The sequence below is a fragment of the Acanthochromis polyacanthus genome, chromosome 13, assembly GCF_021347895.1.
Source record: "Acanthochromis polyacanthus isolate Apoly-LR-REF ecotype Palm Island chromosome 13, KAUST_Apoly_ChrSc, whole genome shotgun sequence".
Lineage (NCBI taxonomy): Eukaryota > Metazoa > Chordata > Actinopteri > Pomacentridae > Acanthochromis > Acanthochromis polyacanthus.
The window spans coordinates 4,229,310-4,252,890 of NC_067125.1; the positions used below are offsets into that span (position 1 = coordinate 4,229,310).

The 23,581-nt window shown below is 41.8% G+C and overlaps 1 protein-coding gene across 3 annotated transcripts; it reads left to right on the forward strand.

Annotated features, from left to right (window-relative positions):
• The first annotated feature begins 1,362 nt into the window (after positions 1-1,362).
• Positions 1,363-23,059, forward strand: LOC127536731 (scavenger receptor cysteine-rich type 1 protein M130-like). Of its 3 annotated transcripts, XM_051957931.1 has the most exons (12): positions 1,363-2,432; positions 3,637-3,789; positions 6,327-6,608; positions 7,558-7,851; positions 7,936-8,217; positions 14,240-14,533; positions 14,607-14,903; positions 15,363-15,656; positions 16,426-16,719; positions 18,989-19,309; positions 21,692-21,782; positions 21,901-23,059. In XM_051957931.1, exons 2-12 carry the CDS (start codon positions 3,744-3,746, stop codon positions 21,956-21,958), a joined length of 2,553 nt encoding a protein of 850 aa, XP_051813891.1. In that variant the 5' UTR covers positions 1,363-2,432; positions 3,637-3,743; the 3' UTR covers positions 21,959-23,059. The 3 variants fall into 3 exon arrangements, with proteins under 3 accessions (XP_051813891.1, XP_051813892.1, XP_051813893.1); XM_051957932.1 differs by lacking the exon at positions 1,363-2,432 and having other exon boundaries at positions 3,504-3,789; positions 6,336-6,608; XM_051957933.1 differs by lacking the exons at positions 1,363-2,432; positions 14,607-14,903; positions 15,363-15,656 and having other exon boundaries at positions 3,508-3,789.
• Positions 23,060-23,581: the final 522 nt, after the last annotated feature.

Below are 23,581 nucleotides of genomic sequence, written 5' to 3' on the forward strand. Positions count from 1 at the left end.
TAAAGCTAGCAGAGGTCCACACTGAGGCTAACAGAGGTCCAGACTACAGCTAGCAGAGGTCCATCTGAAGCTAGCAGAGATCCAGGCTGTGTCCGTAATCACATACTAACTTAATACATACTACATTCTCAATGAGTATATACTGTATACTACGTACTATAAGTATGATTTGAATGCCATCCGTTCACACTGTAGTATACTACTACATTTCCCATAATGCATTTCAAACCTCCAACGACAAAAATCGGAAGTACGGCTATCAAATATCTCGGCTGAATGCCGGCTTCAGGTCGATTTTACGCTAACAAACAGTCGCATAATTAATGTGACAATTTCAAGCCGGCACTCCTCATGCAGTTATTAGCCAGATTATGCGAATCGTTTCAATTGTAGCTGCAGGCTACTGGAGGTAGCTGCTACTTGTTCTGTATGCAAAACGAGCTGCTGCAACTAGCTGCTAGCATTCAGTAGCACGTTGTGAGGCGTCTGACAAATTTAAAACGTTAGTCAGAAAATGCCTATTTCTCAAATCTGTGGGGTGATTAGGATGACTACTCAATCACATAAAATAAAATAAAAATCGCCCCGGTCCGGCCACATATCGCGCGGAGGCTTGCATTTCGGTGGGTAGCTCGCAAAGCATTATGGGCGGTTGAGTATGACTAGTGTGGTCACCGCACATACTTAAAAATTTTCCGGATATAGTATACATCCGGGTATTTCTCGCGTACTCAGTCTTTTCATACTATCTAATGTGAACGCACTACATACTTATTTTGACGTCACACTTAGTATGAGTAGTACGTTAGTATGCGATTTCGGACACAGCCCCAGGCTAAAGCTAGCAGAGTTCCAGGCTAAAGCTAGCAGAGGTCCTGAGGCTAGTTGGATAGCTGTGCTAGCAGGTAGAGCAGCAGAGAGCAGGAGGTTTATTTTCAGAAGCAGAATTATTTCTTCATTGTAGATTTTAAAGTCTGTAGGAGCAGAAAAGTATGCAGTTGTTGGTTGTAAAAGCAAACCTTCATTGACTGACTGTTACTGTAAATGTGGAGACTTCCTAAAACACAGTAAGAAGTGAAGAAATCCAGAGCACACTGACAAACAAACAGAGGACTGAGCTGGAGGCCATCTTTCTGTTGTTCTGTGTCTTGTTTTAGTCATTTTGTGTGTCTTCATCAGTCAGCTGATTTGGGTGTGGGAGGGGGCGGGGGGGGTGTTGGGGGTGGGTTGTGGGTGGGCGGCATGGTGGGGGAGGGGGGTGGCGTGGGTGGGTGGCGGGGGTGGGACGGTGGGGGGGCGGGGGTTTGGGGTCTGGGGGGCGGGGGGGTCGGGTTTTGGGGGGGGATGGGGGGAGGGCGGGTGGTCGTGGGGGAAGTGGGGCTGTGGGCCGGTGGGGCGCCGTGGGGGTCCGCTATGGCCCGTTCTGCTGCCCGGGCCTTGGGGCTCTGGCTGTGTCGGGGGGGGGTCGCTCCGGGCTCCTGGGCTGGGTCTCCGCTTGGTGGCTCCTGCGGGGGGGCTGGGTGGACCTCCTTGGGCTGGAGGGGACAGCTCCCTCCTTTTGGTGGAGGTTTTCATGCATGCCAGACCCACCACACCGGCACCTACCAAAACTCAATAGTGTGTGTTCCTCCGGTTGCTGAGTCAGTGGAGGTTGCTGGGTTAGTGTCTGTGGATCTCACTCTGCTCTATCTATCCTTCTTGTGGCCTCCTGACATCTTCATGATTGATCCAGTTGGGATTTTGTCGTATTAGGTGTTTGTGAAGGGTTTTAGATTTGTAAATGGTTTTAAGGTATGAATTAAAGAGTACAAACAAATAAAATGCACCTTTTCTCTTAGAACACTGTCTATGCCTCACCTTTCTGTCTGTCCTGTGTTTGTTTTATGTTTCACTTGGGTGTGCACAGCCCTCAATGGCATAATGCAGGAAACAGCTTGAAATAAACATGATAGGTTAATTTGCCATGAGGGCCGGTGATGGTCACAGTCACAAAGAAGAAAAAAAATTGCACATGAAGCTTAAGCAATGACACCATGAGTGGTTGGTGTCATTTTTGAGCGGACTTGCAGACAAAAAAAAAGAAGAACGAAAAAAAAAAAACAAAGATGTTGAGTTTAGTGTCACAGAGGAGGAAAGAAATCAGAAAATATTCACATTTAAGAAGCTGCAGTCACAGAATTTAGACTTTTATGATTTAAAAATGCTCAAATCCATTAATGTATTATTCTAATAGTTACCAACTGTGCAGCCATGTTTAGGTGTCTGGACCAAATGTTTGATGTTTCTGCTGATTGTCGTGTTTTAATCAGTATTTCTGATCTCTATCTTCAGGAAATTCTACCTGATAAGATGATTTCCTCTTCTCAGCTTTTAGCTCTGCAGCAGCACCGAGAACATCTGAAGCTTTACTGTCCATCAACACTGCACAAAATGTAGGATTTGAACAGTTTCAGCTGCATTTTTAGTTTTATTTTACAGATCTTCCTAGTTTTCATCATTTAGGTCTAAAATAGTAAAATGACATACAAAGATGAAACATTTCACCTTGAAATCACCTGTTTTACTGGATTTAAATCAGCAAACGTCATCATTTTACACATGCCTGCAATGAATTGATGTTTGGTTCATTAGAAATAATTCTATAAACTGATGTTTTACTGATTGTATAAAATTACAGATAATGTTCCGGAAAAATATAGAATAAAAATATTAATTTAAAAGTTGACTGTAACAGAAATAAGCTGTAAACAATGTCCACATCAAAGGTTCTATTTATTTTTTGTAATTTTATCTTTTTATTTTTGTGTTTGAAAAAATAAGTTATTTTTAAATTATTAACTATTATAATTTATGTATATTAGCTATATGGTCAATAATTATTTAATGTAACATTTTACAGAATTTCTCTGCTTTGTTAAAGTACAGATAATAGAGTAAAATTATTGAGTACAGCTATTAATGTTCATTACTATATTATACTGTAATATATTTTTGCAATAATTTTCCCTCAAAATTACACATTTGTTTTACAATATATGTCAGATTTTTTACAGATGTTTTCAGTATTCGAAAGTGAAAAAATATTTGATTTAAAAATGTCAAAAATAATCTGCATTTTTGAAATCACATGTAATATTTAGTAAAATTACAGGAAGATTTTGTGCATGTTGACTGTAAAAAAGATTAAAAACTGTAATTAATAATAATAAATGTTCTACACACTCTACAAAAATGATTGAATAAAAATATGAATTTACATCTATCTACAAAAATCTGTACTTCTATGAACAATAATTTTAGATAAATAATTTTAAAAAATTTAAATATTTTAAAGATTAGCAATTAAAAATAAAAAATAAAAATATATTTTACAGATATTTGTCAGCACTTAGGTGAGAAAAATATGATTTAAAAATGACAAAATCCATTATTTATTCTGTTTTTAAATTACATTATTATTTTTACAAATAGTAATCAGTTCAGAAAAATCTTTTTTTTACTGATATTTGCATCTTTTTTAATATAATCCTTAAATATTTGTTAGCCTGGTTTTCTGCCAGATTTCACTGTTTTTGTTGTTGTTTTTCCAGTTTGTTTGAAATGAAGACCTTCAGTGTTTGTTTGTGGTTTCTGCAGGATCTTTGCTGTAAAATGTTTCCTTAAAGCAGCAGCAGGAGGCTGAACCCACTCTGGTCTGATAAAGACGTTAAAGGAGGAAATAAGTTCAGTCTGCAGCCGCCGACATGGACCTCAGAGCTCTGACGCTGTTTGTGGGTTTGTGCAGCTCAGGTAGGACCTTATTTACTGACGGACACGTTTACACTTTGATTCTCCAAGCTCTGCGTCAGATAACAGCAGGATACCAAACTAAAGTGTTAGACTGCCACCTCCAGCACTGAGCGCTGGAACAAAGACAGTAAGACGCCTTCTGACAAGGTTTCAGTGTTCACTGATTCATTTAAAGCATGATGTTAAAGCGCTGAGGATATTTAAAGTCCAAAAGCTGAAGGTCCGATCAGCAGGACCCCTTTGATGGATGGACAGAGTTTGTTTTTTCTGCAGTGTGTCAGAGTGAAGTTACTGAGTTTTATCAGCTATAAACATTTCCTTATAATTATAAAAAGATTTAATAATTTAGTATTTATGTAATTTAATTGGTGACACTACAGTCCATAAGAGTGAAGTTAGTGAATTTTATTATCTATAAAAAAATCCTTAAAACAGTGAAAACATGCTGAATATCAAAGTCAGAGTTGTAGTTTGAGCAGCAGGATCCAGCTGAAGGCTGCAGTGATGGTGGAGAACCTACAGAGGATCAGAGGGAACCTACTGAGTGTTTCTGTCTGTTCACTGCAGCAGTGGTCTCATTATCCTCCTCCTCCTCCTCCTCTTTCTTCTCCTCCTCCTCCTCCTCTTTCTTCTCCTCCTCCTCCTCCTCTTTCTTCTCCTCCTCCTCCTCCTCTTTCTTCTCCTCCTCCTCTTTCTTCTTCTCCTCCTCCTCCTCTTTCTTCTCCTCCTCCTCTTTCTTCTCCTCCTCCTCCTCTTTCTTCTCCTCCTCCTCCTCCTCCTCTTTCTTCTCCTCCTCTTTCTTCTCCTCCTCCTCCTCCTCTTTCTCCTCCTCCTCCTCCTCTTTCTCCTCCTCCTCCTCCTCCTCCTCCTCCTCTTTCTTCTCCTCCTCCTCCTCCTCCTCTTTCTTCTCCTCCTCCTCTTTCTTCTTCTCCTCCTCCTCCTCTTTCTTCTCCTCCTCCTCCTCTTCTTCTCCTCCTCCTCTTTCTCCTCCTCCTCCTCCTCCTCTTTCTTCTCCTCCTCCTCCTCCTCCTCTTTCTTCTCCTCCTCCTCTTTCTTCTTCTCCTCCTCCTCCTCTTCTTCCCCTCCTCCTCCTCTTTCTCCTCCTCCTCCTCCTCCTCCTCTTTCTTCTTCTTCTATTTCTCCTCCTCTTTCTTCTTCTTCTATTTCTCCTCCTCCTCCTCCTCTTTCTCCTCCTCCTCCTCCTCCTCTTTCTTCTTCTTCTATTTCTCCTCCTCTTTCTTCTTCTTCTATTTCTCCTCCTCCTCCTCCTCTTTCTTCTCCTCCTCCTCCTTCAGCGCCTCCTGCTGGACACCTTCAGTCCTCAACATTAAACCTCCTCCTCACTCTCTCATCATTAGGGTCCGAGCACCGAGGGTGCCTCGGACAGGCGGTGCAAGGGCACCGACTGTGGTGCCTCGGACAGTCAGGCACCAGCGGTGCCTAGGACCCTATTGAAACCCTAGCGTTTATTTTTTTTACTTATTTATTTTTCTCCCGGCAAATTAATTGGCTTTTTGGTGGCCTTATCATATCCCAAAACACATGAAATTTGGCGTGCACATCAGAACTGGCGAAAAATTTGATATTTTATGGGAGTTGCGCGTGGCAAATGGCTCTATAGCGCCACCTGCAAAATTGAAAAAGTGGTCATTAGGCCAACTGCCATTTTCATAATTAACATGTGTAATCACACTGCAATCCTGATCAATTCCATAGGCCAACATACCCTTTCAGTTGTGGCGCCACCTGTTGGATGGACAAGAAATGCTTTATAAGTAGCCTGTACGTTTTCCAATCAACCTTAAACTTTACATGACTGATCAGAGTCCAACCCTGATCACATCCACTGTTTGAAATACACTCTCAGACGCAGCGCCACCTGGTGGATAGACAGGAAATGCTTTATAACTGCCCTGAACATGCTCCAATCTGGCTGAAATTTTACATGTATGATCAGACTCTGGTCCAGATGCGATTCAGAGGCCGACATGCACTCTCAGTCACAGCGCCACCTGGTGGACGTGCGTGGATTCACCAACAAGCGTGGATGCGAGGGCCCGTCCATCGCTGCTTGCAGCTTTAATTTATTCTATTTTATGTCACATTTCCTCCAACTAAAAGTCTTCTGTGTTTAACATCCATCTTAAATCATTACATTTACATTTTTTTCGAAAATATTTTATTTTTTGCCTTTTTTTCGATAGTGGCAGTGAAGGTAGACAGGAAACAGGGGAGAAGAAGAGTGGGGGGAAGACATGCAGCAAAGGGCCACAAGCAGGAATTGAACCCGGGCTGCTGTGTCAGAGACCGGCCCCTGTACATGGGTCGCCCACTTAACCCGATGAGCTATACAGGCACCCCACATTTATGGTTTTTAAAGTTATTTTATGTTTCTAACTCAGTATTTAATTTAGCAATAAATCTAATTATTTTCCTCAGTCAAAGTTTGTATTTTAGGGCTGATCTCTGCCATTTTACTGATTTTCATTGTTTTGTTAAATTACTGGGAGTCTTATTTTGAAAGCCTCCACTTCCAGTCCCATCAGTGAGTCCTGCTGAGGTCCGGCTGGTCGGAGGTCCAAGTCCCTGTTCTGGCAGACTGGAGCAGCAGCGTCAGTCGGACTGGAAACCAGTGAGGGACAAGAACCTGGACTGGAACCTGAAGAAGGCAGATCAGGTCTGCAGGAGGATCAGCTGTGGTTCTGTGGTTTCATTCAGGAGAACTCTGGACCAGGAACCTCCACAAGACTTGGTCACCAGATATGACTTCAGAGGACGTCGAGTATCGCCCCGATTCAGAGTGGAGATCACCTGCTCAGGTGAGGAGGAACCACCAATAATAATAATAATAATAATAATAATAATGGCATGTATCACTAAAATAATGTTTTTTTTACTCATTTAAATACAGTAGAAACAAAAATTTTACTGTCAAATGCGGCAAAGGAATAAATTAATAAATTACTATTTGGAATAAACATTTGCCATAAACATTATTTACAGATTATTTACAAAAATACAAGATAATCTGAAAACACTTTCAAAATTATTTTGCAATCTTTATAATCGGTACTTTTATTTCAAATAGTGAGAAATTTCAGCAAAATAAGGAGATTTTTGCTCATTTAAACAGTAAAAATTTTATAGTGAAACTTTTTAAAGAGGGAAAAAAATGACTTGTAAAAATACAGATTTTTCAGAAAAACTTAATCACAGATTTGGTCTTTTTTCTTTGTTGTACAGTCTACATGTAAATTAATGTTTCTTTCTGTTCTTTTAGCAGAAATTATCTGTAATTTAACAAAACATGGACAATTTGGAAAGTTGAAAAGAATGATGTAGAAATTCTAGTTTTTGTCCAAACAAAATTTATATTTGGGCTTGTTTTTTTTTTTTTCCCAGTCAACATCTAAACTAATAGTTTTTCCCGTGTTTTTATTTACAATATATTATTTATAATTTTTCAGACCAGAGAAAATCTGTATGAACATAATGATAATATTAAAAAGTGACTGATTAGTTTAATCTACAATATCAGAAAATGGTAAAAAAAAAAAAAAAAAAAAAAAAAGAGTGTTGATCAGTGTTTCCTCAAACGTCACGGCAGGAAAACCTGAAAATATGAATAAATTATTCCAAAAATATTCAGATAAAAACTGTTGAAATGCTGTAATTTTTTACAGTGTGAATCAGCTCCGACACAGGAATGTTGTAATGATGGAATTTGTCCAAATGTTGAACCTTCTGATCTTCTATCTCCTCCTGCAGACTCTGTGAGGCTGGAGAACGAGACTCACCTGTGTTCAGGTAGACTGCAGGTGAAGAGGAACCAGGTGTGGTCCTCAGTGTGTTCAGATGGATTTGACCAGCAGGATGCTGAGGTGGTCTGCAGGGAGCTGGGCTGTGGTTCTCCTTCAGGGTTTGAGGAGGAACTCTATGGAGAAGCTCCAGAGTGGATCCCAGAGTTCCGGTGTGGAGGCCATGAGTCTGCTCTGCTGCACTGTGAGCGCTCAGATAGAGACACCTGCTCACCTGGAACCACCGTCACACTCACCTGCTCAGGTAGGAGGAAACATCTCCAGCAGCACAGTTTGAACTTCAAATCCTGGTTGTGTTTGTTTATCCTGTGCTGTTGTTTCCACTCAGATCCAGGAGTCCGGTTGGTTGGAGGATCTGGCCGGTGTGACGGCACCCTGGAGGAGAGAAACTGGGATGAATGGAGTCCAGTGGACTATCCGGACTGGAAGCTGTGGTCTGCCAGCTTTGTGTGCAGAGACCTGGACTGTGGATCTCCACTTTCAATCAGGAGAAGAGAGACGGGTTCAAAGAGCATCTCGGGATTGAGATATGGCTGCCTATCCGTGTATCGGAATTACTGTTTCGGAGCACATCAGACCTCCTCTGGTGTCATAGAGCTCACCTGCTCAGGTAAAACGATCAAGAGTCAACTTTACAGTGTGTTGTAAAATGTGTATCCAGTGAAATATAACAGGGAAAACAGTTTCAGTGTATTTAAATCAGTGTAGACCAGTTGTGGGTTGTGGAACCTGACGTGGAACCTCACTGGTGGGGAAGCATGAGCTGGTGCAGGAGGTGGAACGGTACCGGATAGATATAGTTGGGTTCGCCTCCACACGGTTCTGGAACCAGACTCCTGGAGGGGGGTTGGACTCTCTTTTTATGGAGTTGTCCAGGATGAGAGGCACTGGGTGGGTGTGGAGATCCTCACAAACCCTCGGCTGAGAGTCTCTTTGTGGAGTTCTACCTGGAGAACCAGAAGGTCGACTCTCTGCTGCTGGATGTTGTGGAGGGAAAACTGACTGTTGTTGGTGTTGATGCACCAAACAGCAGCTCAGAATACTGAACCTTCTTGGAGTCTCTGGGTGGTTCCTGGAAGGGGTTCCACCTGGAGACTCCAAAGTTCTCCTGGAGGACTTCAACCTCTCATGTCGGTCATGATGGAGACACTTTGAGGAGGTGATTGGGAGGAACGGCCTGATGTTGACCTGAGTGGGGTTCTGTTGTTGGACTTCTGTGCTAGTTATGGATTGTCCATAACACACACCATGTTTGAGCATAAGATGACTCATCAGTGTAGCTGCTACCAGAACACCTCAGACCAAAGGTTGATGATGGACTCTGGAGTCGTGTCTTCAGAACTGCAGCTGAATGTCTCAGACACTTGGATGAAGAGAGGAGCAGAGCTGTCAGTGATGGTGGAGAAGACGTCCAGACAGACCTGGTAAACCCAAACCTGTAGTGAACTGGGAACGTCTGCTGGAGGTCCTGGTCCAGGGGGTTTTCAACTCCCACCTCCAGAAGAGTTTCTCCTTCATCCCGGGTCAAATTCAGGACGAGGAATCTGAGTGGACCATGTTCAGAATCTCCATTGTAGAAACAGCTGTTAGGAGCTGTGGCCAGAAGGTCTCTGGTGTCTGTTGTGGTTCCAACCGTAAAACCTGCTGGTGGACACCAACGGTGAAGGAGACCACCAGGCTGAATGAGGACTTTCAGGCCTGGTTGGTATACGGGTCTAATGAAAAACAGCAGACAGGTACCTGGATGTTGGACTCCACCAGGGCTGTTCTTGTCTCTGATTCTGTTTGTGGTCTTCATGAAGTGGATCTCAAGGTCCAGCTGGGGTGAGGAGGGTGTCTGGTTTGGGGACCTCAGGATCACGTCTCTGCTTTATGTAGATGATGTGGTTCTGTTGGTTCATCAGACCTTCAGCAGCTCTGCAGCAGTTTGCAGCTGAATGTGAAGCGACTGGGATGTGAGTCAGCTCCTCCAAGTCTTCATCATGGTTCTCAGCTGGAAACTGGTGGATTGTTCCCTCCAGGTTGGAGGAGGTTCTGCCCCAGGTGAAGGACTTTAAGTATCCAGAAAACTTTATTTTTTACATCCAGTTACCCAACTTTACGATTCTAAATGTCTAGAAAACACTTCTTCCTGCATTAAACACCTGAACAGTCAACATGTAAATGAATCATCATAATCTTTATTCCAGACTCAAAATGGTCCATAAAATTACATACAAATACAAATTTTAAAAAAACAAACAAAAAAAACAACAAAAACACTACACATGTAAACTATATAAACACTCTCTCCAGTGTCTCCAGAGCACAGAAGTGTACCGGACACTGCTCTGCCCAGGTTTGACAAAGGCTTGAATAACTTTATTGTCAGAATCCATGAGTCGCTTAATAAACTTAAAAATAAAATTTCTAATAACAACATTCAGTGTTCTGACATTATTTTGCACAAACAACTGGCTCGCACTGGACCACCGAGGGACCTTCATTAGAAGCCTAAAGGCATCATTGTATGCCACATGCAACTTTTTAAATCTGGCTTTTGTGTAGCCACACCACAAATGGGCAGTATAAAGTGGTGTGCAAAAGGCTTTAAACAAAGCAACTTTAACATTACGTGTACACGATCCAAATTTTCTAAGGAGTATATTAGCTTGTGCTTATAATTTACAATACTGCCTTTGAATATCATCATCATCAGACAGGTCGTTCCTGATGATATGACCAAGGTATTTTACCTTTTCCACCACAGAAAGCTCCTCTCCCACCAGATAGAACGCAGGAAAAACAGCTTTACTCTGGTCTTGAGCCCTCACAACCATCACCACACTCTTTAGAATTAAATTTAATGTCATACTGCTCTCCATACTCTGAGCAGACCTTGAGCAGTTGCTGCAGGCCAGCAGAATAGGGGGGCATGATGACCAAGTCATCTGCATAGAGTAGGTGGTTCAAAAGTCTCTCCCCCACCATGCAACCAGTTTTACAGTTATTTAAGCTCACAGAGAGATCATCCATGTAGAGGTTAAAAAGCATAGGGGACAAGATCCCCCCTGCCTCACTCCATTGGTCACATGAAAAGGCTCTGAAATTGCACTTCCCCATCTGACCTGCACTGTTTGGTGCGTGTACCAAAAGTGTAAGACCCGAATTAAAAGATCATGAATTTTACGTTGTTGGAGCTTTTCAAACAGCTTGCAGTGGTTCATACGGTCAAAGGCCTTAGAAGCGTCTCAGAAGCACAGGTGCATGGTGGAGTTCTGCCTTCTATACTTACTGCCTCTTTCAGGGCATAAATGCACACGTCTGTTCCATGGTGTATCTTAAAACCAAATTGCTCATCTGAAATGACAACATGCCTCTGTAATCGAATCAGCAGAACACTTTCAAAAACCTTTGAAAAGACACTAGGCAGGGCAATAGGCCTGTAGTTGTCCACATTTGTGATTCTCCCAGTTTTATCCTTGAGAACCGGGACCAGCAGTACAGCCAGCATGGAGCTGGGTGAAGCACCATGCATTAAAAAGGCAGTAAAACAAACTGAGAGTAAGACCACAATTCTGTAGCTGGCGAATTTCAGGTGTTCCGCTGTGATGTGATCTAAGCCACATGATTTACCCATAGGCAGTTTTAATACAGCTTCAGCTACCTCATCTGTTGTAATAGAAATATTGTCAGAGCACACATTACCAACATTAAAACAATCACTAATTACACAATTAAAAAGGTCACTGTAATGCTTTCTCAACAACTTCACAATATTTTCAGGTCCCATGACTCCTTCAATACTTGAAGGCAAAGGAACTTTAGAAGCATTTATACACACGTGGACAAAATTGTTGGTACCCCTCAGTTAAAGAAGGAAAAACCCACAATTCTCACTGAAATCACTTGAAACTCACAAAAGTAACAATAAATAAAAATTTATTGAAAATTAAATAATCAAAAACAGCCATTACTTTTGAATTGTTGATTAACATAATTATTTAAAAAAACAAACTAATGAAATAGGGCTGGACAAAAATGATGGTACCTCTATAAAAGATTGAAAACTATTTGACCAGAGTGACATGATTAACTCAGGTGTGTCATTTAATTGACATCACAGGTGTTTCCAAACTCATAATCAGTCAGTCTGCCTATTTAAAGGGAGACAAGTAGTCACCCTGCTGTTTGGTGAAAAGGTGTGTACCACACTGAACATGGACAACAGAAAGCGAAGGAGAGAATTGTCCCAGGACATCCGAAAAAAAATGATAGACAAACATCTTAAAGGTAAAGGCTATAAGACCATCTCTAAACAGCTTGAAGTTCCTGTGACAACAGTGGCTCATATTATTCAGAAGTTCAAGACCCACGGGACAGTAGCCAACCTCCCTGGACGTGGCCGCAAGAGGAAAATTGATGACAAATTGAAGAGACGGATCGTTGGAATTGTATCCAAAGAGCCCAGAGCAACCTCCAAAGAAATTAAAGGTGAACTCCAAGGCCAAGGTACATCAGTGTCAGATCGCACCATTCGTCGTTGTTTGAGCCAAAGTGGACTTCATGGGAGACGACCAAGGAGGACACCACTGCTGAAAAAAACCTCATAAAAAAGCCAGACTGGAATTTGCAAAAATGCATGTTGACAAGCCACAAAGCTTCTGGGAGAATGTCCTTTGGACAGATGAGACCAAACTGGAGCTTTTTGGTAAGGCACATCAACTCTATGTTCATAGACTCAAAAACCAAGCATACGAAGAAAAGAACACTGTCCCAACGGTGAAACATGGAGGAGGCTCAGTAATGTTTTGGGGCTGCTTTGCTGCATCTGGCACAGGGTGTCTTGAAAGTGTGCAAGGTACGATGAAATCTGAAGACTATCAAGGCATTCTGGAGAGAAATGTGCTGCCTAGTGTCAGAAAGCTTGGTCTCAGTCGCAGGTCATGGGTCTTCCAACAGGACAACGATCCAAAACACACAGCCAAAAACACCCAAGAATGGCTGAGAGAAAAGCGTTGGACTATTCTAAAGTGGCCTTCTATGAGCCCAGATCTGAATCCCATTGAACATATGTGGAAGGAGCTGAAACATGCCATTTGGAGAAGACACCCATCAAACCTGAGACAACTGGAGCTGTTTGCTCATGAGGAGTGGGCCAAAATACCTGTTGACAGCTGCAGAACGCTCATTGACAAATACAGAAATCGTTTAATTGCAGTGATTGCCTCAAAAGGTTGTGCAACAAAATATTAAGTTATGGGTACCATCATTTTTGTCCAGCCCTATTTCATTAGTTTGTTTTTTTAAATAATTATGTTAATCAACAATTCAAAAGTGATGGCTGATTTTGATTATTTAATTTTCAATAAATTTTTATTTATTGTTACTTTTGTGAGTTTCAAGTGATTTCAGTGAGAATTGTGGGTTTTTCCTTCTTTAACTGAGGGGTACCAACAATTTTGTCCACGTGTGTAATCCCAACTTCCTTCCAAAAGTCTTTTACATCATTTAACAACAGTTTTTGAGCTGGGGAGTCAGCCCTCATCTTATTTTCTTTTCTTTTTATGTGTCTCACGGCATATTTAAACTGTCTATCAGTGTTTTTCTTCAGCTCATAAACCGGGCCAGCCCTTGGTCTTCCTACAGCCACCCAGCTTGTTAAGGCCTCTCTAGCCCTCCACAGATGCTCATTCCATCCAGGTCTGATCTCATGTTGTTTGCGCCTTCTCTTACAGAAGGGTTCACTTGAATTCTTTAATGCAGTCACCACCAAATCATACATGCTACACAGATCCAAGTAATGGCTTGGGTTGTCACAGTTCATATTTCCACACTTAATAGCATCATATGGAATTGGGATATTTCCAAGACTCGTTTCTGTGAGGTAATGGTAGTACTGTAAATCACACTCAGTTAGCCTGGCCCACTCAACTTTGCCATCGCTGGCATGCTTAACATTGTTTGTTAGCTCAGGTAGGCTGCTTACATTTAGCATGACAGAGATTGGCATGTGATCTGCTGTCGCCATCCCATATAAGATTGCAATATCTTCAATACACTCATGAGCATCTGCTGTGCATAGGCAATGATCCAGCCAGGATGTGGTGCCCCAGCCTTCACTAACACATGTGTAGCTGTCACTAGGTAAAAAGGTCTTACTTGACAAACTTAACTTCTTCTCAGTACAAAACTGAATTAAATGCTGACCAAACGTGGACTTGACATCTGAAATATCTGCATTAAAATCACCCATCATATAAATAGCAGTGCAATCACTTTCTTCAATAAAAGAGCCAATAAAGGCCAGTCTGTGCAAGTATTCAGCCTCATTATCACAACATTCAAAAGGCATGTAAACGTTAAGAATAATAAAAATATTTTTACAAGAAACCTTTATGGCTATACACCAATCAGCATTTAAATTGAATATTTTTGTTTTGTGACTTTATGAGATTTTATCTGTAATTTTAACTAACAGGGAAAAATAATATAATTTAAATAAAAATAGACATCACAGATGAAAACTGTTAAATGCTGTAATTTTTACCGTGTGAATCAGCACTGAGCACTGATGTTATGGACCAGAATCAGTAGTTTGGATGGAATTTGTCCAAATGTTGAACCTTCTGATCTTCTATCTCCTCCTGCAGACTCTGTGAGGCTGGAGAACGAGACTGACCTGTGTTCAGGTAGACTGCAAGTGAAGAGGAACCAGGTGTGGTCCTCAGTGTGTTCAGATGGATTTGACCAGCAGGATGCTGAGGTGGTCTGCAGGGAGCTGGGCTGTGGTTCTCCTTCAGGGTTTAAGGAGGAACTCTATGGAGAAGCTCCAGAGTGGATCCCAGAGTTCCGGTGTGGAGGCCATGAGTCTGCTCTGCTGCACTGTGAGCGCTCAGATAGAGACACCTGCTCACCTGGAACCACCGTCACACTCACCTGCTCAGGTAAAGCTGCAGCCTTCATTTCAGTTTTTCTTCTTTTTCAGTCACTTTCTGTAATCAGTCCCTTTCTGTCCAGACCCTGATGATGTTCGGTTGGAGGGAGGAGCCAACCGTTGTGCTGGTAGACTGGAGATGAAACATGACGGAGTCTGGAGAGTGATGAAAATCCAAAACCCCGAACGGAACCTGAACGTGGCGGCTCTGATCTGTGGACGGCTGGACTGTGGTCCTGCAGTCTCAGCAGTAAACAGAACAGAATATCCACATAAAGATGCTTGGTGGGTCAGTCCCTACTGCCCTCTTTCTGGTCTGAAGGAATGTGTGACAGTGAATCATGAACAGATCTCTGACAGCTTGGAAGTCACCTGTTCAGGTAACACCAATAATCACAGCAGCAGTAGATTCCATTAGACATAAATGTCAGGTTCCACAGGGATCCTGAGAGAACAGAACTTTTCAGGTCCAGACTCTAATCCTCAGTTGGATTCAGGTCTGGACTCCAGAACTTCCTCCTTGTTGTCTTTAAACCGTTTCTGAGTATCTTTGACTGTTTGCTTCGACTCATGGTCTGGATGGAAAACTGATCTTCTCCAAGTCTGTTCTCTTCAGACTGCATCAGGTTGTCCTCCAGGATTTCTCTAGACTTTGCTGCATTCATTTACCCTCTACCTTTACAAGCCTTCCAGGACCTGCTGCTGAGGAACATCATGATGCTGCCTCCACCATGCTTCACATCATGATGTCTCATAGGAGTCTTGGTGGAGCAGAATCAGTAGTTTGGATGGAATTTGTCCAAAAATTGAACCTTCTGATCTTCTGTCTCCTCCTGCAGACTCTGTGAGGCTGGTGGGCGGGACTCACCGGTGTTCAGGTAGACTGCAGGTGAAGAGAAACCAGGTGTGGTCCTCAGTGTGTTCAGATGGATTTGACCAGCAGGATGCTGAGGTGGTCTGCAGGGAGCTGGGCTGTGGTTCTCCTTCAGGGTTTAAGGAGGAACTCTATGGAGAAGCTCCAGAGTGGATCCCAGAGTTCTGGTGTGGAGGCCATGAGTCTGCTCTGCTGCACTGTGAGCGCTCAGATAGAGACACCTGCTCACCTGGAACCACCGTCACACTCACCTGCTCAGGTAAAGCTGCAGCTGGAATCACTCCCAGACAGCAGGTAACGTTCCCACAGCGTTGGAGAACGTTACCCACAAGTGTTCATGATTTTATGGAGAAAAAACTCATCAAATGTTCAGAGAATGTTCTCAGAAAGTTTACCGTGATGTTCCTGTAAAGAACAAAAAGTCTGAATGCAGCATTCAGAGGATGTTGTCAGAAACTCAGATCAGGTTCTCAAACCAATATTCAATACGTTTTCCAGATGTTCTCCAGACCTCAGATGATGTTCATAAAACGTTCCTGTAATGTGACATTATTAAAGGAGGAAGGTTTAGCTTGTATGTTGAGGGAACGTTTTTCTTCAAAACACTGATGATAACAAATGACGTTTTCAATGAAACATTCAGAAAATGTTTTTAAGGTGTTACCACCTCAGACGACAGAACGTTCTTTAAAAGATGTTTCCACAAAGGTGGAACGTTCTGTCTGCAAAGACTGTCTGTTGTCTGAGGTGTTGATGTCAGGATGCAGGAACGTTTTCTGAAGACGTTCTGAAGATGTTGTTGAGGGAACATGTTCTAGAATCTGTCAAACGTTTCCACAACGTTCCATGAAAACAAAGGTTCTCGGTGCAACCTTGAGTTTGGAGAACGTTCAGTCTAACAATGTTCTCACCAAGACATCTTTAGTTCTTCTACTTTTAAGAAGAACATTGTGGAAACAGAGAAAACGTTGTTCAGAACACACCAGTAGAACCTTCTCAGAGCTGCTCCTGTCTCCTCTCAACTCCAGACCAAGTGAGGCTGGTGGGAAACAGAAGCACCTGTGCAGGTGAGCTGCAGATGAAGGTCCATGGAGAGTGGAGGCCTGTGGTGGACTGGTACTGGAACCAGAAGTGGACATCAGCAGTGTGTTCTCAGCTCAGATGTGGTTCTATCGTGACTACAGATTTAGAGGACTTTGGATCAAAGAGACCCGTGTGGCATTTCAAGTCCTCCTGCTTCCAGTCGGCTATTTCCCTCCAGGACTGTCTGCTTCTGAACAATGTGATTGAATCCTCCCGGAGTCTGCAGGTGATCTGTTCAGGTAACAACAGCTTCAGGTGTTTCCTGTGAAAGATGAACTAAGGAGCACAAATTCTGCTTCTTGGTTCCTTCTTTCCCTCAGTGTGCAGCTGCAGCAGCCACAAAGATCCACCATGGAGACATTATTTATTCAGATGACCATCATGAGTTAGTTTTTACTGTTTGACTGGAAATTATCTTTAATTTGATAAAACTCTGAAAATATGGAAAGTAACAGTTTAAAAAACATTTTATCAGAGTTTTCTTCCACTAACAGTAAATATCTGTAACAAAACATGTTTGTTATTTAAAGGGGACATATTATGCAAACCTCACTTTGTAAAAGTCTTCTTACAGTCGTGTGTGTTGCAGGAGCTCATTATGAGGTTCGAATTTGAAAACTGTTTCCTCCCTGCCTTGCTACACCACATTTTGTGAAAATGTCTGCTCAAACGTCCGATTTTGATTTGGGTCCGCTTATGACGAAATAAGCGGATTTAACTCCTCCCCCTGACCCTACCAGCGTGCGTTGTCCTGGGTGAGGGAGGGGGTTCTGGAGTGGCGGTTCCCTCACAGCGCCACTCTTCTCTCGTTTCCCGGAGCTCGGCTTCTCGTTTCGGGCGCCGGGCAGGCTCGTGCGAAGTGACCAGGCTCATGGCACCGGTAGCAGACGTAGGCGGCTCGGTCTCTCGTTCCTCTTCTTCCCCAGGCCCGCACTCAGTCATCCTGACGTGCGGCTTGAACGCGGAAGTTGTGGGGGGGCCAGGACGTGAACGCGTGTTCCGCTCTCTCTGCTTCTCGTAGTGCCTCGCTGAGTGTTTGCTTTCCGCACAGCAGCGGCGCCGGGTGGCTCCCCACTCTCGGCTGGTGGTGGCTGGGGAGATGCTCCGGCGGCCGCCGAGGCACTACGAGAAGCTGAGAGAGCGGAACACGCGCTCACGTCCTGGCCCCCCACGACTTCCGCGTTCAAGCCGCACGTCAGGATGGCTGAGTGCGGCCCGGGGAAGAAGAGGGGCGAGAGACCGAGCCGCCTTCGTCGCCGCCGCTCTCCAGACGGCTGCTACCGGTGCCATGAGCCTGGTCACTGCACACGAGACTGCCCGGCGCCCGCACTGAGAAGCAGAGCTCTGGGAAACGAGACAAGAGTGGCGCTGTGAGGGAACCGCCACTCCAGAACCCCCTGGCTGGCTGCCGGAGGCTGGGGAGATGCTCCGGCGGCCGGCTGCTGGAGCATCTCTCCTCCTAGCGGCTGCTGCCTGTGGCGGCCCACCGTTTCGCCGCGGTGGGTTCTTGGTGTGGTGGAGCTGTCGGGGATTACGGGAGCGAACTCTCCGCTGGCCGGCTCTTTTCCTCTTGGGTTTGCTCCCAAGAGGCGGCTCAGTCCCTCGGTGACAGCTTGTTGGAGCTCCCTCAGTTCTTCCTCCATATGCAGACGGGCGAGCGCCATCCCACTTCTGACACCAATGTAGCACTGAGCGTCCTCTCCCAGAGAGGGGAGGGGGAGTGGACTGATGTGTTCATTTGCATACCTGGAAGCAGCCCAGAAACAGCCTGTTCTGAGGAGGGCTGGTGAGAGTGAATTTTTCAACTGCTGAAACTCCAAACAAAGGATGATTTTGGGGCGAACAAACTAAAATACTATGTTTTTGGGCTTCTGAGACCTATATGACGTGACTGAAAAATAGCATAATATGGGACCTTTAAATACAGTAAAAAAAAATCTAAAATTAAAATGTAAAAAAATAAAAATGTGATTTTACAGTCCAACTTTGCAAAAGAACAAAATAACATTTGTAAATATTTAATGTTTTTATTGATGTTTTGTCCTGTTTTCTAGTTCAATACTTTTTGTGATTCTAAAGATAAAATCTGTAATTTAACTAAACTGTGAAAATTAAAAAATATCAGTTATAAAGGATACATTTTCAGTCCTTCATTTTTTCTTTCAAATGATGGCAAACATCTGGAAAAAAATGATTTTTTTCAGGTTTATGGTCAAAAGCTGTTCATAAAAATACTGATTTTTAATGTGCACATTTTTTTCTAGTTATTTTCTGTAATTTAACAAAACTGAAAAAAGAGCATTTTATTACATTCTAAAAAAATCTTAATTGACAGAATTTTTCTAAAAATCTCATCAAATGTCTGTAAAAGAATGAATTAGTCTTAAATATAAATCTACTTTTCAGTGAGATTTCGTCTGTAATTGAAATAACAGTAATTCTTCACCAAATAACAGTTAAAACAGCTGATTTTTTACAGTGTAGATTAAGGAACCTCTGTGTTTCCAGATCTGCTGGTTCAACCAAACATCTCCGTGTCTTCGTCCCGTCTTGAAGTCCAGCAGCAGAAGGTTAGGGTCCTCTTGGGCTCCAACTTCAGCATCATCTGCTCCACCAGGCCTCAGTATCCAGGAGGTTCCTTCCAGCTCGTCTTCAACTCCTCCAGCTCAACGCTCAACTACGTCCTTCCAGCCGTCACACATTCGGCCGTTTTCCTGTTTCCTGCTGCAGAAGGCCTCCACAGAGGGACGTACACCTGTATTTACCACCTCAACGTCTTCTCCCATAACTTCTCCTCCTCCAGCCGGCCCATCTATCTCATCCCCTCAGGTAGCTTCAGAGTCCAGGAGGGGAACACAAGTTCTACTTTCTGCTCAGACAGACCTCCTCAGGCTTATTGGTGTCTTAATTCCAGTACAACGACAGACACTGTGGTGATTTTATTCATGCAGAGGCCAAACCTGGACTGCATTTTCTACAAATCTGTACTTGTTCCTCTTTTAACAGCAGTTTGTGAAATAAATCTGAGTCAGAAAGTTCAATCTTAGCAGCTTTAGCTGTCGAAGGAGCTTCCTTGTGCAGCGATAAACTGCTCCAAAAGCTCCTGCTACACTTGAAACCTAACCATGACACACTGGTTAGCTTTATTTAGTCCACCTTTACTCCCTCCAAACAACTTGCTTTTTGGTTTGACCAGTTTTTAATGGTTTTCAAAACAAAATACATCTATAAATGAATGTACTTTAGCCATTGAGGTAGCTTCTATTTGCAGAAATAAACTGCTCTAAATGCTCCTGCTACACTAGAAACGTAACTTTGACACACTCGCACAAGTTAGCTTGTTTGGTCCAAGTTTTCTACCTTTAAGCAACTTGCTTTGGCAGCTTTATAGCCCTATAAGCTGCAGTCAATTCCAGCCATTTTCAGTACAAAAAATCGCTCATATTGTATTTGTAAATAAAAATATGACGAGAAATACAGGGAATATTGGACGCGCATCGCGAGGTGCATTTCCTTGAAAACGACCGATTCGTGGATCATATACCGTCTTCAAGACATGTTTTGGACAAAATATTTTACTGGCTTGTTTTGTCTGGATGTCCAAGGTTGGATTATGGCCGTTTTTTGTGGAATATTTTTTTCTGTGTGTAATAATGAACCCAGAAATGTGAGTCGCACTGTGTACGTTGAAGCCGTGTATAGAGAACGGATGGATGGATATTCGTTTTTGTCGGACAAATGTGTTTTTCTCACCCGCTGTGGTAATCACATCTGAAAGTGGTTTATACCGGCGGATTCATGAGAATCTAAGCTTTCCATCGGCGTATAGTGTTTGTATAATCGCATTTGCAGCTTCAGACATTTAAGGAAATGTTTACGCAGATCTCAAAGTCTTCCACGGGCACTGAAGTGCAACGGGTTAATTGCTTTCAGCCCAAAATACATCCGGAAATGAATCAACTTTAGCTCTCAAAATAGCTTCCTTGTGCAACAAAAAACTGCTCCCAGTGCTCCTGCTACACTTTGAATGTGACCGTGACACACTCAACACGTCCAGCTTTAGTCCACCTTTACTCACTTCGAATAACTTGTTTTTTGGCAGTTTTTAATGGTTTTAAATATATCTATAATTGAATACATTTTAGCTGTCATAGCAGCTTCCTTGTGCAACAATAAACTGCTCTAAATGCTCCTGCTACACTTTGAAACGTAACTGTGACACACTCGCACATGTTAGCTTGTTTAGTCCATGTTTTCTCCTTTTGAACAACTTGGGGATTTTTTGTAGCAATTTTTACAGCTTTTAACATAAAAGACGAAGAGAAAAGAAAAATCTTTTCTGTTCAAAGTAGCTTCCTCGTGCAGTGATAAAGGTAAAAAGATGGACTAAATCAAGCTAGAATCAAGCTAACAGTGTGTCACGGTCACATTCAGAGTGTAGCAGGAGCTCTGGGAGCAGTTTATCGCTGCACCAGGAGGCTACTTAGACAGCTAAAGTAGATTCATTTCAGGATGTATTTTGTATTAAAAAGTGTCTGTTTTGGACTAAATGAAGCTAACTTGTGTGAGTGTGTCATGGCTACGTTTGAAGTGTAGCAGGAGCTCTGGGAGCAGTTTGTTGTTGCACCAGGAGGCTAATTCTAGAGCTAATCATTGAATTAGGTCAGTTTTTCATGTTTATAGTTACAACTTGAATCATATTTATTCCACAAACTCCTGGTAAAACGATAACAAGTGTAGATTTTAAAAAATTCTTAACAGCTTTGAAATGAAACTAACGACTAAACAGTCTGCCAAGTGTCAGGAGCAGAGATTTAACAGGTTTTCTGTTATTTTATTCTTTGTTTTAGCGTTATAAAGACACAGACAGGTTTGTTGGTGAAAGAGCATTCATTTATGGATTCATTTAGTCTTAAATTCTGTTAAACAAAACTGCTGAAAACAAGTTGTTTGAAGGGAGGAAACGTGGACTAAACAAGCTAACTTGTGTGAGTGTGTCACGGTTGTGTCTGAAGTGTAGCAGGAGCTCTGGGAGCAGTTTATCGCTGCACAAGGAGGCTGCTAAAACTGAAGTTTGTCAACTTTCTGAATCCTACTTATTTCATAAAGACAGGAACCAAAAGTGAAGCTACTTATCACGTTTAACTGCAACAATAATGTGTTTAATCCTAAAATAATGTCAGTAATAATGTGTTTTCTTCTGTTTTTCAGCTCCTCTGATGGATTTGATCATCAGACTTGTCGTCCACCTGCTGGTGATGGTTCTTCTCATCTCTGTCACCTGCTTCTACTCTAGAAAATAGTACGTATAATAAACGTTTAACAGAAACAGAAAACACTGTACGTAGAATAAATGTTTCATAGAAACAGAAAAGCTGTTTTAGTCTTTATCAGACTTGTTTTCTGTCTCATCTTTCCAGCTCTGTAGAAACCAGAAGCAGAAATGAAGAAACAAACGTCGTCGCTGAGCTCCAGTGATCCACGATTTACCAAGAAAAATCCAGAAAATGATCTGTCTGCTTTTGTCCATGAAATAAACTTTCATCCAGAAGTGAAACAACAACAACTTCTACAGAAAACAACAATATTTCAGCTGATTTAAATCCAGGAAAAAATACAGTCAGGTTGTAAAAATACTGATTTTTAATGTGGACGTTATTTACAGTTTTGGCTTTTTATGCTTAACATGTAAATGAATTCTATTTTTAAGTGTTTTTAATGGATATTATCTGGAATTTAGCAAAACTGAGAAAATCTGTAAAATAACAACTAAAACACATCAAATGCTTTATTCCGTCATTGGTAATTTTCCTCAAAAATAAAATTAGTCTAAATTTACAGTCAAATATGAACGTTATTTACATTTTTCATTCGCTTTTAAAATGTTTTTTTTACAATTAACATGTAAATTATTAACATTTTTCAGTGATTTTAAAAGATATCTGTGATTGAACAACAGTTAAAAAACTTTATAAAAAACTTTTTCAGTCTTTAATATTCAGAATTTTCTTGATAAATGACAACAAATGTCTGTAAAACAATGTATTTTTTATGAATCTAAATACAATAAAATTAATCTAATTTAACAGTCAAATATAAACGTTATTTGCAATTTTCATCCTTTTTTAATGCTTTTTTCCACAGTTAACATGTAAATTATTATTTTTGTAATAGATATTACCTCTATTATCTGTAAAATAAATGCTAAAAACATTTTTTTAGTCCTTCATTGGTGAATTTTCTTAAAAGTGAAATCAAATATCTGAATTCTTTTTAAAATACATTTAAATACAATAAAATTAGTCTAATTTTCAGTCAAATATGAACAATATTTACAGTTTTCACTCATTTTTTAAAATTGTTTTTTTCCAGTTAACATATAAATTGTTAACATTTTTCTGTGATTTTTATTAGATATTATCTGTAAATGAAGAAAAATGTAAAAATCTGTGAAATCAGACAAAAAAAAACCTTTTCAGTCCTTAATACGCCTATTTTTCTTCTAAATGGTAGCAAATGTCTGTAAAATGCTTTTTTTGTGGCTTCATGTCCAATAAAAACAATCTAATCTTACAGTCAGATGTGGACGTTATTTAAGGTTTTCACCTGTTTTTATTTCAGAGTTAGCGTGTAAATTATGACTTATTTTCAGAGATTTTACTGGATGATGGATGATGGATGGATGGATGGATGAATAGGTAGGGAGGTAGGTCCCCCCCCCCCTCTATCCATCTCTATCTTTATAGTTTCAGTCTACAGCAGGTACTCACTGTATTTCTCTGCTCCTGTACTATTGTGTTTGTGATGAATGAAGGTCTTGAGTCTTCAAGTCCGAAACATCTCTCAGGTCAGACAAACACAAACCCCTTGTTGTCCCTCTAACCGGGTGTGGATCCTTCTTCTCCCTCTAACCGGGTCTAGAACCTTGTTGTCCCTCTAACCGGGTCTGGATCCTTGTTGTCCCTCTAACCGGGTGTGGATCCTTCTTCTCCCTCTAACCGGGTCTGGAACCTTGTTGTCCCTCTAACCGGGTCTGGATCCTTGTTGTTCCTCTAACCGGGTCTAGAACCTTGTTGTCCCTCTAACCGGGTCTAGAACCTT